The sequence below is a fragment of the Ursus americanus genome, chromosome 11, assembly GCF_024610735.1.
Source record: "Ursus americanus isolate L20-20 chromosome 11, mUrsAme1.1.p, whole genome shotgun sequence".
Classification (NCBI taxonomy): domain Eukaryota; kingdom Metazoa; phylum Chordata; class Mammalia; order Carnivora; family Ursidae; genus Ursus; species Ursus americanus.
In genome coordinates, this window is record NC_142137.1 from 38,066,716 (window position 1) to 38,082,254 (window position 15,539).

At 36.4% G+C, this 15,539-nt stretch overlaps 1 protein-coding gene across 12 annotated transcripts in view; it reads right to left on the reverse strand.

The window, feature by feature from the left end:
- The window catches only part of TRDN (triadin), a 355,819-nt gene that overhangs the window by 304,468 nt on the left and 35,812 nt on the right, over positions 1 to 15,539 (reverse strand). For all 12 annotated transcript variants that reach the window (XM_087865452.1, XM_087865446.1, XM_087865444.1 and 9 more), the window contains exon 2: positions 6,294 to 6,503. In XM_087865452.1, the coding sequence (XP_087721578.1) occupies positions 6,294 to 6,503 (210 nt within the window). The remainder of the gene's footprint in view (positions 1 to 6,293; positions 6,504 to 15,539) is intronic.

Here is a 15,539-nt window from a genome sequence, read left to right on the forward strand (position 1 = left end):
TCCAGCAGCCTTTGTGATCCTCTTGTGTCAGTTAATAAAAAAGCAACATTGCCCTGCGCTAACCACTCACCACCCCCAGCACCCTCCCCAACCTGACCTTTCTGAAGACTCTCATCTTCCCGGAGAAAAGTAAAGGCAAGATGGATAATATCTCAGTGATCAGAATCTTGGTTTCTGTCTGTTGTTCTAAGGTAAATATTAACTGCTCTCCATTTCACGCTCACAAGTGTCCTGTTTTAGAAAAGTTATATACGGTCATCCTACGTGATGGCTTTGTATGCTCTTAAATCACTAAACTGGAACTACATTTCCCAGAATTCCCTTACATGTAAGGTCTAGGTAACAGTTGGGCACAAAAGAAACTTGCATGAGCTTTAGAAAGCAAAACAGAAGTCTTAGCCATTATTTATTCTCTGCAGGTTGGTGTAGGGCAGGTGCTGTCGCAGCTCATGCACATTATCACCCATATGTTGGCTGACCTTGACAGGTGGCAGCAGCTGGCCGCATGTTCTCCATTTCCCACTGGACCGCCTCCTTCAGCATCTCCAAATCCTGGCCAGGTGCTTGTGCAATTCCGTAGTGGAAGGCACCGATTTATCTTGAGCTCACCCACATCATTGTAATTTGAGGTGGTGAGAGTCAAATAAGGGTTCCAGTTTGTCCTTGTCCATTCCAGTTTGTCCTTCGTCTCCTCTATTCTATTTCCATCTGCCCTTTCTAGTGATGGGGTTCAGGACATGCTTCCCCAGATACGGCACCTTGGCATATTGAATGTTTTCAGCTGGAAGAGTTTGAGAAATGACATGTGCAAGAAGGACTTTCTGACCTTCCCCTGAAGCAGGTCATAAAACTTTCCTGAGGAAGGTGTCCTCCCTAAACCCAGAGGAAAGGAATATCCTTATTTCCAAGACGCCCAGAGGAATCTGAATGAACAGCCCTTGCTGTTTCCTCAATTTATGACACTTAGCTCATACTCTTTTTGTTCTGTCACATTTTCCCCCCACTTTCCCCTTTTCATCAAACCTAGCATAAAAATGCTTGGGCTTAACTGCTTCTTAAGGTCTTCCTTTCTTTATGAAGGCTCCCGTGTCTCATAAAACTTACATTAAATAAATCTGAATGCTTTTCTCTTGTTAATTTATCTTTTGTTGAAGGGCCCTGGCCAACATTTTAGAAAGATAGAAAAAAAGTATTTTTCCTTTCCTACACCAACTTCCACTCTACTGACCCATGATCTGGTGCCAGATACACTTCAACAGCCCTACCTAGACTGCTAATCAGTTCTCATGAATGCATAAGCCTTATACTAAATCTTCTATTCTATATCACTGTAGTGACTGCACTCTGATCCCCTGATAGATACACCATATTATTTTTGGAAAGTGTTTGAACTTTATTTTTAGGAAGAAATGAAGGGTAGGTGAAATCTCTTTTTTAGTATCTGGTTTTGGTGTGTGTTTGTTTGTCAATGTCTTAAAATTTGTCTCATTTGATCAGAAGAAGCAAAGTCTCAAATTTTGCTGACCAGAAAGCAAGGTGTTATTCCCATTTGACAGGCAGAGACACCAAGTTCCTAGTCATGTTAACTTGTAGGTTAGAGAGTTGTAGAGTGAACTCAAGTCTTCTGAAAGAAGCACATAAAAGCCAATTCCACATATGCCTCACAGGTAGATTATTTGAGTACATTAAATCAAATTCAGAAAATTAGGAAGTGTGAAGGTTGCTTAGAAGAGAATCATTCTTCTCCATCCAGTACAGTATTTACTTATGAAAATAGATTTTCATTTCTCTATGAACAATTTCTTAATGCCTTAAAAGTGTTTACCTACTTTTCTAAAGTGCTGGAGAGTAATTTAGAGCCCAGCAACAGCTGCCCTGTCTGGTCTTCAGAGTTATTCCCAGTATGCTTTCTTTTATCACTAGCCTTGTATTAACAATACATATTTCAAAGACATTATGTAGTACAAAAGACTTATTGTAATAATATTAATCCTTAGTAAATATTTGAAATGTATCAATTAAAAATAATATTATAACATAAGAGTACCATTTACATTTTGACACTCTTATTGAAGCAAATGATTTTTTTTCTGTGAAGAATCAACATAAAAAAGGCAGGTTAGAATTTACTAAATGGAGAAAAGAAATTAAAATTTTAATATGAGTGTATATATCCCATGTAACCAATGGTTAATATGAGTTACAGGTTTTATGCTGTAATTATACAGTCTTGGAACTTATATTATTTTCGTTTCGGAAAGTGTACATTCAAATCTGAATTAGCAAAAAGTATTTGAACTTCTTATTTGAAAAATTTATGTATTTGTTCTTTAGAATTTCAGCTTTGTGATTATTTTATTTTCATTTCAAATTCATTGGAGAATTTATCTTCCTAGATGTGGCCTCATGATGCCAATCATCCCTATACATCATCTTTCTTTTTGCACCTATTGTAATTACAATAACTTTTTGTCAGCTAGAGTATTGGACGGCATTTCCTTATATCTAAGCATTTATCTAAAGATGTATAGCTTGTCAAAGTAATTTTCTGAAAGTAGAATACGTGGTGGCCAGCCTTCAAGTTGGCCCCCAACGAGCATTGCCTGCCGATATTCACAATATCATGCAGTCTCTTAGGACAAAAAGAAGGGCTGACCTGCGTAACCAAAAGGATTTTGCAGAACTGACGGTATGTGATTTTCAAGTCTTGGTCATAAGAGGCTTTGTGACTTCTGCCTTCTTCTCTCTTGGATCTGAGAGCAGTCAGTTGCCATGTTGTGAAGACACATCAGCATTAACTTGACAGCCAAATGAATGAGACATCTTGCCAATGGTTCTACTACCACACAAAATCTTTCAGATGTCTACAGCCCCAGCCAACTTCTTTATTGCAACCTCAAGATACACGCTAAGCCTTTCCCAAACTCCTGACCTGCAAAAAATGTGTGGCATAATAAATGTTTATTGATGTTTTAAACCACTTATTTTTGAAGTAATTTATTATGTAGCAATGGATGACCATTACAAAATATGACAAGTAACATTTCATCTTACAAACATATTTTATTATTTTTTAATTCTGATTTTATTAAATGTATTTATTAATTTTTAAAGTTGGTCAAAAAATGGATGAAATAAAAATTTTATGATAAATATTTTTTCTTCATAATGTAAAAATTATTTCAAAATCAAAATGTCAACATTATGTATCCTATAAGAAATGGAGAACAGAAAACTTACTACATGACAGGCACTCATGTACAGAGATGAATAAGACAGTCCCTTCCTTGGATAAGTTTAAGTTTCTGAGTGAAACAGACAAGTAAAGAGATACTTACAAGACAGCATGTTAACTGCTGTTAATACAACCACCCCTAAGGTACTAAGGTAATGAAAGCACAGTTCAGTGAATTTTTCTTAGGAAATCTGAGAATGTTTCACCAAAAAATGGAGTAAATCTTGAAGGATGTATTCATCCTTCAAGAAAATGATGGAATGAATCTCTACTAGTGATACTGACATTTATACTGCTTGTGATAAAGCAGGTTCTGTTCTAAGCACTTCAAATATATTCACTTATATAATTCTCTCTCTCTCTCTTTTTTAAATTATTTATTTATTTGACAGAGAGAGAGAGAGGCAGCAAGAGAGGGAACACAAGCAGGAGGAGTGGGAGAGGGAGAAATAGGCTTCCTGCCGAGCAGGGGGCCCGATGTGGGGCTTTATCCCAGAACACTGGGATCAAAACCTGAGCCTAAGGCCGATGCTTAACGACTTGGAGCCACCCAGGCGCCCCTAATTTTCTTAATTTTATTACATAGGTACTATTACTGTCCCCACTTTATAGATGATGAAACTGAGGCAAAGAGAGGCTAAATGACTTTTCCAATATCACACAGGTAGGAAGTTGTAAGATCTGGACTTAATACCAGAGAAATCCAGCACAGAGTTCACATTTTTAACTGCTTTACTACACTTTCGGCGGGGGGGGGGGGGGGGGGGGGGGGAGCGGTGGGAGGATGGTATGAGCAGAGTGAGAGTGAGAATATATGTGTTCCTAGGGATAGAAAGCAGCGAAAAGCAATAGTAAGGATGGCTGGAAAGGAGGTTGCATGAGCTGAATTACAAGATGAAAAGAGAGAGTTAAGCCAAGGACTTAAATTTAATGCCAAGAAATTTGCACTTTGGCAATAGGAAATACTTGGTGAAATTTATGTTTTATGAAGATACCTTTGGAGCAACGGTAAAGCGGAGAGACTGGATGAGGGAGACAAGAAGAAATTGCATTAGTGCCCTCCACAGAGAATCAAGGTCTGAAATGTAATAATGGAAACAGTGGTAACCAGAGAAGGGAGGGGACTCATGAGACATATGAGAGTTAGCTGGCATGGAGCATGGTGATTGATCGTGTCCAGCAGATTTAAAAGATGACTTGCAGATTTCTTTTTGTGGGGAATGGATAGATGGTTAGGTCACTAACAAATATAGGAAACTGGGGGAGGAGGCCTCACACAGAAGATGTGCCTAATAAACACTCCTTGAAAGAAGAAATGAAGTAGCAGTAATACAGAGACTATTTTTTTCCCCTGTGAGATGAAATGCCAGTAACATAGGTATTATCAATAACACCTAATTACAGTAGTCCAAGGAAGCTGTACCATGGATTGTGTGTCTTGCATTTAAGTAATCTAATCTGAAAGTCTAATTACAGGTAGCTGCTCATTTTATAAAATAATTAAGAACAAATTCCTTACAACAGTAATTTCTGTGATGTACTTATTAAATTAATAACTTTATAAATATGAGATTTACAAGCAATTCTCAAAATATCTACTGTAAAACTTAAGAACTGTATTTTACGATCATATTTGGTTCCAAAATGTAAATGAATGAAATTCTAGAAAGGAAAGAATAGATGAAATATCACCATTGATATAAGTTTGAGGGAAATAAAATAATCTAGAGTCATATAAACAACTTTTCACTTAAAACTCTAGGTCATAATTTTATATGACAGGCATTTCAATTGTATATCCTTTTAAAAGCCTCTATTACACAGTATACCCAAAGTATGGCTTATATAGAGAAGAGGTTCACAGTTCTGGATGGTGTTTTTCTTTCACTGATATCATGGGACTCACCTCTACCTGTTAGATAATGCTCACGTTAGCACAGCTACTAATGGTACTACAGGAAGAATCGTCTCAATCACACCACCATGTCAATAAACCCAAATGATCCAGTTCTATGACTTTGCAATATTTATGCTTATATTTCTTTGCATGTAGCCATTGCTTGGCACATATATTACGTTCTTGATAAATAATTGCTGAGTGAGTATAATACCATAATAAGAAGTAGAGGATCCCTGACTGTACAGAATGCAACTTATAGTCTTTATAGTTTCTGGGTCCTACTGATTCCATTCCCATTGGAGAAAGAAAATGGGAGGTGAGGGTGAGGGTGAATGGTGCAAATATGTAGGAGCACATTAAGAACTGAATGAGATGGTTTTGTTTGTGGTAAAAAGCATAAATTTATTCATCTATTTACTTAATATTTATTATACACCTGACCGAGTCCTTCCCTCAAGGAACTCATAGTCAATAGAGCATGTCAGATGTGGAAATGGACACATATCATTTTAAAAGTGTTAACATACCTTGAACAAAGAGATGAACAGTACACTCAAAGATTGAATAGGCCATAATGAAAATCCGTCTTTCCTCACTTGCATTATTCCTGTTGTACTCCAAACCCATAAGAACACATGGCCACTCAATATGTAGTATCTCATTACAAGTAATTCTGGGAAAATCCTTTTCACACTCTTTATTTTCAGGCACTCAAAATAGGGTGTTTTGATGGGAGGAGCAAAGAGAATGTCTGGAAAGGAAGCTTGGAGCCAGATGGTAGAGGCACTTAAAAGTGCTTTACACAATTTCCCACTTGTCCAAAAGTTTTTTATTTGGTTTGGTTTGGTTTTAAATTAAGTCCCTGTTCCCAAACCAAATCTCCACCAAACTTTTTAATCATTATCTTCATGAAACTGTAACATTCAGCTTGTGTTTGGCATTACAAATACGGAAATTTATTTCATTTGAAATCACTGACTACAACAGGCAAGGAAGAACAGGAAGGAAATGGGGAAGAAGGAAACCAGACTTCACTGACACTCAGGCACGTTTGTCGCGAGTTTTATTTCTCACACAAAGATGAGATGAAAAGAAACAAAGGCAGGAGGGAAGAACATTGCTTCTTTTCATCTAAAACCCACATTTCACGGATCTTACCTGAGAAGTTTTTGTAATCCACTAGGTCAAACATAACAACAGCAACAGCTGACCATGTGATTATCAGAGCAATGACCAGAAGCCAGGCTGCTGGGGAGCTGAATGTTGTCACTATGTCTTCTGTGACTGTCCTCTTCAGCACTTTTCCAGGGGATTTGGGCACAGATCCGTTTTTACTGTCGATCACAGTTGTGGTGGTAGACGCGTTTCCTAATCAAACGTTCAGAAGGAAGAATTGCAATTTAGAACTTCATGTCAAATGTTGATGACCAAGAACCCACACAGATTATATAATTATATTAAAGTTGTTTGTACCATTTTCTACAGTAGAACATACCTCTTTGGTGGTAGGGCCACACGTCCTGCTCACTACCCCAGTGTTTACCCTCCACTCTGAAATCCACATGCCCTAGTGATTAGCATTCCTCCTCTCCTAAACGCTGTAAATAATACCATGGGAGCCACAAACTTTGTCATCCCCTTCAGTCATTTTTACTTCTCCCTTACCACCTCCTACATCCACTACCATCAAAGGCAATGGGTTTTTAGTCAAGTTGTTTTTTAACAGCTTTTACCTTTATTTAGGTTCATATGTCAGTTCTAACTGCAAGCAAAAATGTTTCCTCTGGAGGAGAAACAAAATCAATGATAAAGTAGTTCAAATGGATGAAATCCTTTTTGGATATCCTGGTTTAACTGTATAATTGGCCCTTCTGTTGAGACCATTCATTTTTATTTGTGAAGATGTTGGAAAATTTTTTTACATCCAGTAAACTTGTTACTCCTGCTTTCAAAGGTCTACATGTTGATGGGAGAAAATTTTTTAAATATTTAAAAATAGCAAAATACATAAATAGATAATCATTTGTAATCTCATGACCCAGAAACGACCATTAACATGTTGTTCTACTTATATCTACTTTTCTGTACGTACATATAAATATATAAATATGTTTTATTTGTTTTTGAAGTGATCATCACTCTTTCCTTTATGCGTTGTACTAGGCAATATATAATAAACACGTTCTTTTGCCATATGTATTCCATAAAATACCACTTAAGTGGCTGCATGGCATGTCACTTCATGGCTATGCATAATTTAGTCAAAAAGCTTTCTACCTTGGGACATTGCAGAATTTTTCTCAGCACATTAATAATTTTTATGTTAGGAGAATTTCCTAAATATAGAATTTCTCAGACGAATAACATCACTTTTACATCTTATGAGAGTATATATATGTATTTGACAATTAGTATATTTTTGAAATTTTTACATGCCAGGAGTCTCTGTTTTCTTATCCTTATAATACTGGGTATGACCAGTGTTCAAACTATTTGCAATCACGTAGGAGGAAAATTCTGCTTCATTTGTACTTCTTTGATTACTAGAGATGAGCTTTTTGTATACTTATTTTCCCTTTATGTATTTTATCTTGTGAAATTTTTTGTTTGCTTTTCTATAAACTACCTCCATTTGGTGGTTTAAAAAACTGTATACACATACACATGTACCCAATCATATGTATGTATATATTTTTATATATGTAGATGTGTATATACAAATACCTATGTGTATGCATGTATTTATACATTTATACTCATTCCAAGAATGTGTACATGGATGTATACACACAAACACACGCATATGATAGTAAAATTTTATCTGATCTTAAGTTGCAATTTTCCCCTCAACTGTTTACCTCTTTCTTCTCTTTTCTTTTTTTTTAAGATTTATTTATATGAGAGAGAGAAAGAGAGAGCGAGCCAGGGTCAGGGAGGGGCAGAGGAAGAGGGAGAGAGAAACTTAAGCAGACTCCATGCTGAGTGTGGATCCTGACACAGGGCTCCATGTCACAACCCTGAGATCACGACCTGAGCTGAAACCAAAAGTTGGATGCTTAACTGACTGTGCCACCAAGATGCCCCTACCTCTTTCTTTTTGTGGTATTTTTATATAGAGAGCAACCACTTGAAAATTTTGTAACTCTTTCATTTTATTCCTACAAAGTTGCTGCCTTTGAAAGACTAGCAAGCCCCTCTCAATGGAGAGTAGGCACATCTGATTATATTGACAATCCTGGACTCATAGAAAGTCACCTCTAGGGGTAACTTAGAAGTCATCTGAAACAACTGTTTCATGTTAACTTTTTTTTTTAAAGATTTTATTTATTTGACAGAGATAGAGACAGCCAGCGAGAGAGGGAACACAAGCAGGGGGAGTGGGAGAGGAAGAAGCAGGCTCACAGAGGAGGAGCCTGATGTGGGGCTCGATCTCATAATGCCGGGATCACGCCCTGAGCCGAAGGCAGATGCTCAACCGCTCTGCCACCCAGGCACCCCTTATGTTAACATTTAAGAACAATTCAAAACCAACCAGAATATTCAAGTGACTCTGATAGCATTTTCAATCCCAAATTACACAGATATGTTTGTATTGAATACTATAGAGAAAAAAATATCTCTAACAATTCCAATATTTTTGCCATATCACAGCTTAACAACATATTTCATGTATTTTAAATACAGGCCATATTATCAATAATAATTTAAGAATTACATTATCAAAAAGGAAATTTTTATTAATCTTCTATTATACACGATTAATTTTTTTTTTTTTTTGAGAGAAGGAGAGGAAGGGGGATCAGAGACAATGGGAGAGGGAGAGAAAGAATCTTAAACAGGTTCCGTGCCCAGTACAAAGCCAGACTAGATGGGGCTCAATCTCACAACCCTGAGTTCATGAACCAAAATCAAGAGTCTGACTCTTAACCTACTGAGCCACCCAGGCACCCCAACAATTAACCACTTTCAATTTTAGTTTTTACCTCTAAATTACATTCTCAACTACAAAACAAACTCCAGAATTTCATATTCCTTTGACACTTTGAACAAAATAAATTTCACATAACTGGAAAGATGACTTGTAGTTACTTTAAGAATGTGCTAAATAATAGCTGAAGGGTTTTAGTATTTTCAAACTGAAGGGAATTCTTTGTACTCCTTGAAGGCCTCAGAGTGGAATTAAAGTGTTCCTTTCAATCTTTCGACCTCATTCTCTACCTTGCACAGTTCTTCCTTTCAGTTAGGTCTTTTTCATGGAAATAGTAAAGCAAAACAGGTCTGCCACAGATTTTATAGACAAGAGAGATTGGGATTAACTTCCTGGCTAGAAAGTCACTACAGCTCCTCACCTCTGAGTAAAAACCTCTATATGTGAGGAACGAGGTTGGTAAGACCCGACTTACAGGTTTATGATGGCCTAAAAATAACTCATGTCAATTGCTTGGCAAATTTCCTGCTATGTTGAATTATTCAATAAATGGCAATACAACAGCTACTAAACTGTATCTTCATCATTATCAATATCAACATCATCATTATTTTTACTGCCACCTCCACGGCTAGTACAACCATTACTAAAATGATAAAGAAAGGCCGGAAGGGCAAGATTAACCTCAGAAACAATGGTGGAAGTTGAAAGACTAATTCTTCAATAAACGCAGGCACTTGTTTTGATTTAATAAGCATGTACGTTAGGCTAAGATTTTTCAGGGAGTCAAAATGGGATGTTATAACTCCTTCAATGACTTTCTTAATCAACTAACTTACTTCTTGTGATACACAAGAAGGACACATACTGTAATTTATTCATATTAATGGAGAATGTTTTGTCCCATTAACAAATCAAGAGACATGATCTAGGGGCGCCTGGGTGGCACAGCGGTTAAGCGTCTGCCTTCGGCTCAGGGCGTGATCCCGGCGTTATGGGATCGAGCCCCACATCAGGCTCCTCCGCTGGGAGCCTGCTTCTTCCTCTCTCACTCCCCCTGCTTGTGTTCCCTCTCTCGCTGGCTGTCTCTATCTCTGTCAAATAAATAAATAAAATCTTAAAAAAAAAGAGAGAGACATGATCTATAACAAAGTTATTTTGTTACAATACAAATGTTTACAGTGCCAAAGGATTTGTTAAACTAGAAAGACAAATTTTGAAATTTCTAACAGCTGTGTACACAGGGTGCTTAGAGTTGAATCCAGTTCATATGAAAATTTGTAGTTTTGGGGGGAAGAAATGAAAATACTGCATGCAAAATTAAGCACTCTAGTTAATAAAGTGTTACTTTATAAATTTGTTCTTTTACCAATAAATAGTACTATCCTTAAGTGCCATAAAATCCTATCACTGACTAGGAAAAAGAAAAGAAAATACATTCAAGTGTGTATATTAGTAGGTATTAATGATAACCAAACATAACTAATACAACCATTCCTAGATGACAATAGTAATTTAGCCGCATATTTTTAAGATTAAAAAGCTGATGAAGAGATCAGTGGCAAAATGAATTAATGAAGATTTTGAAGTGATTTTAGGTAGAAATTAACAATAGCGACAACGAATCTCCTTTCTTTTCTGAAAAGCTATGTGAATATATATCCCAAGGTCATGAACTCAATTTAGTTGAAATGATAGCAAGATGGAAAAATACCTTTAAAAAACAGATTTCACAGACTGTGCTTGAGATGGATCTCAAAGAAGGAAAAATTAGAACGAACTCATATCATATCCTTTCATTGATTTTTGTGCCAAATTCCCATCACTTCTAATGGCAGTTCTGAAAATGGATGAAGGACAGGAGTGCTTCAAAGTGCAATTTAAGATCCAAGTGGGGCTACAAGTGAATCGAACCTTTGGAATAATGATTTGCAGGGGAGTAAGTGAATTACAAGTGTTTAGGAGAGGCCACCTGAAAGTTGGTATGTTGCTAATCTCCAGTTTCTTAACCTCTGGAAGACTTCTTACTACTGCTATATGGAGAACACCGGAAGAATTGCTTTTGCACTTCAAATTCACTTCAGTGAACTGTGTATGAGACAGTATTTCTGTAGACAATACCATACACACCTGCTTGCTATCTTGAAACCAAAAGAACACATTTACTGGGATTTGATACAAATTAGTTGGGTCCTGGTCATATTTTCTTTTTTCCTGGTCACGTTTTTTAAAAAACAAAAAATTTTTAAAGAGACAAGAATTTCTATACATTTTTCTTTTTTTATCAGAAAAATGAGAAACCATATAAATTCAGAAAGCAATGCAAATTCAGCGTTTAAATGAGACCTTTCATATTTAGAAGAACTGATATTATTATGAATCCCAAATTTTATTTCACCTTATAGTCCTACCAAAACAATTATGGCACAATTTTTTAAATGGATGAAAATGTTAACACTAAATGATTTTTAAAATTTTTTTCCTATGTGTTTTTTCTTCACATCCTCAAAAAATCCACTTAGAAATTAATCAAGACTCAAAGATGTTGAAAATATATTCTGCATATCCAACTCAGAAGGCAAACTATAAGCAAGTTGAAAGTAATCTGAGGGTTATACTGCTTACGGAAAATTATGTGTTTCCTTTGTTATGGAAACACACTAAATTGTATCTTTCATTTGCCATTCAAATTTACTGCAGAAGCCACACAGAGCCAAGAGGAATAAAATTGAGGGGAAATAAATTGCCTTCTCTGACAGCTGGTCAAGATAAATGTGAAGAACAGAGTGTGTAATCTGAGATTATTTAATGTTTGAGAAGTACTTTGAAGATGACAAGAGCTAGTTATTGATATGGTAGAAAAATGAGAGGTAAATATTACTGAGAAATTTGACATGGGCAATGCTCTTGGAAAGTTGGCATCTCAGAGCAGCTAAGATATGTGGCAGTATTCTCCATGCCTACTTTTTAATTCCATTCCTTCCAATTTCATACAAATTATTTCGATTGCCAGAAAGCTAGAATCAGCTTCAAAGGAAGTGAGGATCTGGCTGAAAGACCAAATGACTCTGCCCCATAAGTAAAATTAGGGCTGCTTATGTAGTGATTCCAAAGACCCAGCTTCACAGTCAGGTTACGCACTGAAGACAAAATCACAAGCCTCCTAAAAGAAGTTGCTTAACCTCATCATGCCTTATTAATCAGATCAAACTGCCAAGTACACTTGCCTATTATTATTCCTAAGGGAAACTGACAATGCAATCTCTTCCAGGACACTCAGGAAAGACACCTATATTCTAGAATGGTATAAATAAAATATTACATTCTCATTACATAAAAGCATTAATTATGAATTTTGCATTTTACTATGTGAGGGATGTGGTTTGTGGAGTACTCCAATGCTGTATTTTTCCTTTGAAAATCTGAGAACAAAGGACAGAGAAGGAGTATATGCTATCAATGGCATTACAAAAATATGTATTATTCCAAAATTATATTAAGAATGTAATTTCCAATTACAAGTAAGAATGACCTTTACTATATTTAAGTGCTCCAGAAAACACATGTAAGTAAGAATTTTGGAGAAACTTTGCTAAAAATATCTTTTGGTAAATAAAGTTGAAAAATGAAAAATCCATCTTTTATCAATCCTGGTGTCTGCAGAATGTCTATGTATCACAAACATAGACATCTGTGACAATTAAATCATGTTTTTCTGCAAGTATATATAAATTGAATGAAAATAGTTTTCAAGAGGCAAGATAAACCATAACAATGCACAAAAACAGTCATTGTCAAAATAATCCTAGAATGCTCTAATTGAGATATATGTATGTTTTATATATTTATGTATGTATGTAGTTGATAAACCATAATAAATATCCTTAGAGTAATTTTTAGAAGGCTTCAGATTCTAGGCATTTAAAAAAAAAAACTGTTCGCTCTCTTTCAAGGTAAAAATAGCTTTGTCTCACACCAGAAAGAGATCTCCTGCCAATTTCAGTGAAAGCCCTAAATTGCCACCTTTTCTCTGAGATTTTTGAGATATGATCATTGTAATATTTCAGAGGATGATTTGGCGATCTAATCTACCTGCAGAGGTGGCCATTATGTACTTACTTTTTACATTAACAAACAATCCTTCCTACCCACCCACTCCCTATACTCTTCCAGCAGATGAATTTCTTTTTCTAGTGGTGGAACTAGGAAGTGAACCCTCATCTAACCTCCAGCCATAGGACTGGTTCTTTAAAACAAGCCTGACCATTGAGAACACCCTCTTGCCCAAGACTGTAAAGGGGTGGGCTATCAGAATCCTCCACATTTTTGTGGAGCTCTTGAATGACACTCTATTTCTGCTGAAGTTGGCGAGCTGGTGGGTTCTACCAGTAGTCCTCTAGCCCACTAGTTGGACAGTCTGTGGCAAGATGGAAAGAGGCAGAATCCAGAATTCCACTGTGTAGGTTCACAGAGCCAGCTGTGTTTACGGCTAGATAGATCTCTGGACTTTCCAGTTATATGGGAATATATACACTCATTTGGTTATGTTTGCATTACTAGCCATCACAAGTTCTGAGTGATGCTCTGGGTCTTGCTATGGATGTAAATAATTCTTTTCCTTCAATGTTTGTGTTATGAGGAGTGATCAGTCAAAACAATCTAAATATCAGGTTCTTTTAAAATTATTTTCATTTTTGGGAAAAAAAAAAAGTCTTAATTCTCAAGTGGGTTCATTGTCATGGTCCTAAATAGAAAGAGATATTTTGGTGTTTTCAAGGTCAAATTCAGATTTTGAGGTGCCCTTTCTAAGAAGAGCTCACTTGTGTTCTGGGTGAGTGAGAGGCAGGATATCTTTTCGTGGGTGGTGGTCCCTCACCATGACCCACCAATCCACTTTCCAGTTTAGTAGTCCTTACAGCAAATTAAAAAGATGTCTTTTCCCGTATTAACTCTGGTAAACTCAGTCTTCACCTACCTTTTGAACTTTTCATTTTCAACTTAGCAGTTACTATTTTTTCTACAAATAGTAAACTTAATTTAGAGATGAAGAGTAATGATGAGTACGTAACTAAAATTCATTTTTTGAAACAAAATCTGTTGAACTCCTAACACATTACCAGTAAAATGCGTTGTGTTTTACCAATCCAAAGTGGGTAAGGAATTCTGAGGCATTCCTTTTTTTCTATTTAAGAAAACCCAAAAAAACTCCACTCTTAAAATCCAACTTCTCTTTTAGGAATTTCAACTCCTTAGTAATATTTCTGTGTTCTTTTGAAATAAACATTATTGTTTTTACCTGTGATTATATAATTTTTTGATAAATACAATGACATAAAATTATCCTGACTTCTGTATAGTTCTTTTTTTGTTGTTCAACAAGGCTCTAGAATGAGAGTAAGTCATCTCTCTTTTCATAGCATGTAGTACTTCAGCACTTTTTACACTGTGAGGTCCGAATAAACAGTAAATGTGAAAAACTTCATAAGTTTTGCTAAAGGGAATCAGCTTTTAAAAAGCAACGTATTAAATAACCACAATATTTCTGCATATAGAGGCTGTGCAGTACATATTGACTTCTAACTAGAGAAATAAATTAAATAAAAAGCAAAATATATTTTCATGGTAGATGAAAATGTTCAAATAAGAGATAGGTTACTGAAAGAAGTAAAAGCATATCTGTGCGTCTTATAAGTGGGAAATTTAGCCGGTCAAAATCATTCAGGCTCCAACAGAGAGAGAAAGACTAGTGGGATAGAGAAAAAGATGTGCACTTCTTTGACTGAGAAAAAACATATATTTACTAAATAACGTCAATAATTAAGCAGACACACTTTTTTTCTAATGAGGCAATTAGAACTAGCATCTGCAATGTTATTAGCATTGTCGTCTCCAAGAGGCGCAACATCTGGGAGAAGTTTCTACAACCCGATCAGGCACAGTAAAAGTACAGATGAATAAAAGTGCTGATGGTCACCTTACAACTGCCCGATGGTGTCTCATCTCAGTCAGTGGAGTCTCCCATAACAAAATACCACAGACTGGATGTCTTCAGAGAATTTTTTTTTTTTTTCTCACAGGTTGGAGGCCAGAAATTCTGGAAGATGGTGCCAGCATAGTCAGATTCTGGTGACGACTCTCTTCCTGGCTTGGAGATGGTTGCCTTCTCACTGTGTCCTCTCACAGCAGAGAGAAAATAAGCAAGCTCTCTACCATCTCCTGTTATAAGGAAACTAATCCCATCATTAGGGCTCCACCCTCATGACCTCATCTGAACCTAATTACCTCCCAAAGGCCCAGTCTCCAAATACCATGATGTTGGGGGTTAGAGCTTCAACATGTAAATCTGGGAGTGACATGATTCAGTCCATAGCAAGCGTGTTTCTATTTGATTATTTAAAAATTTGCTCAAATCGGGACGCCTGGGAGCTTCAGTCACTTAAGCGTCTGCCTTCGGCTCAGGTCATTGAGTCCCAGGG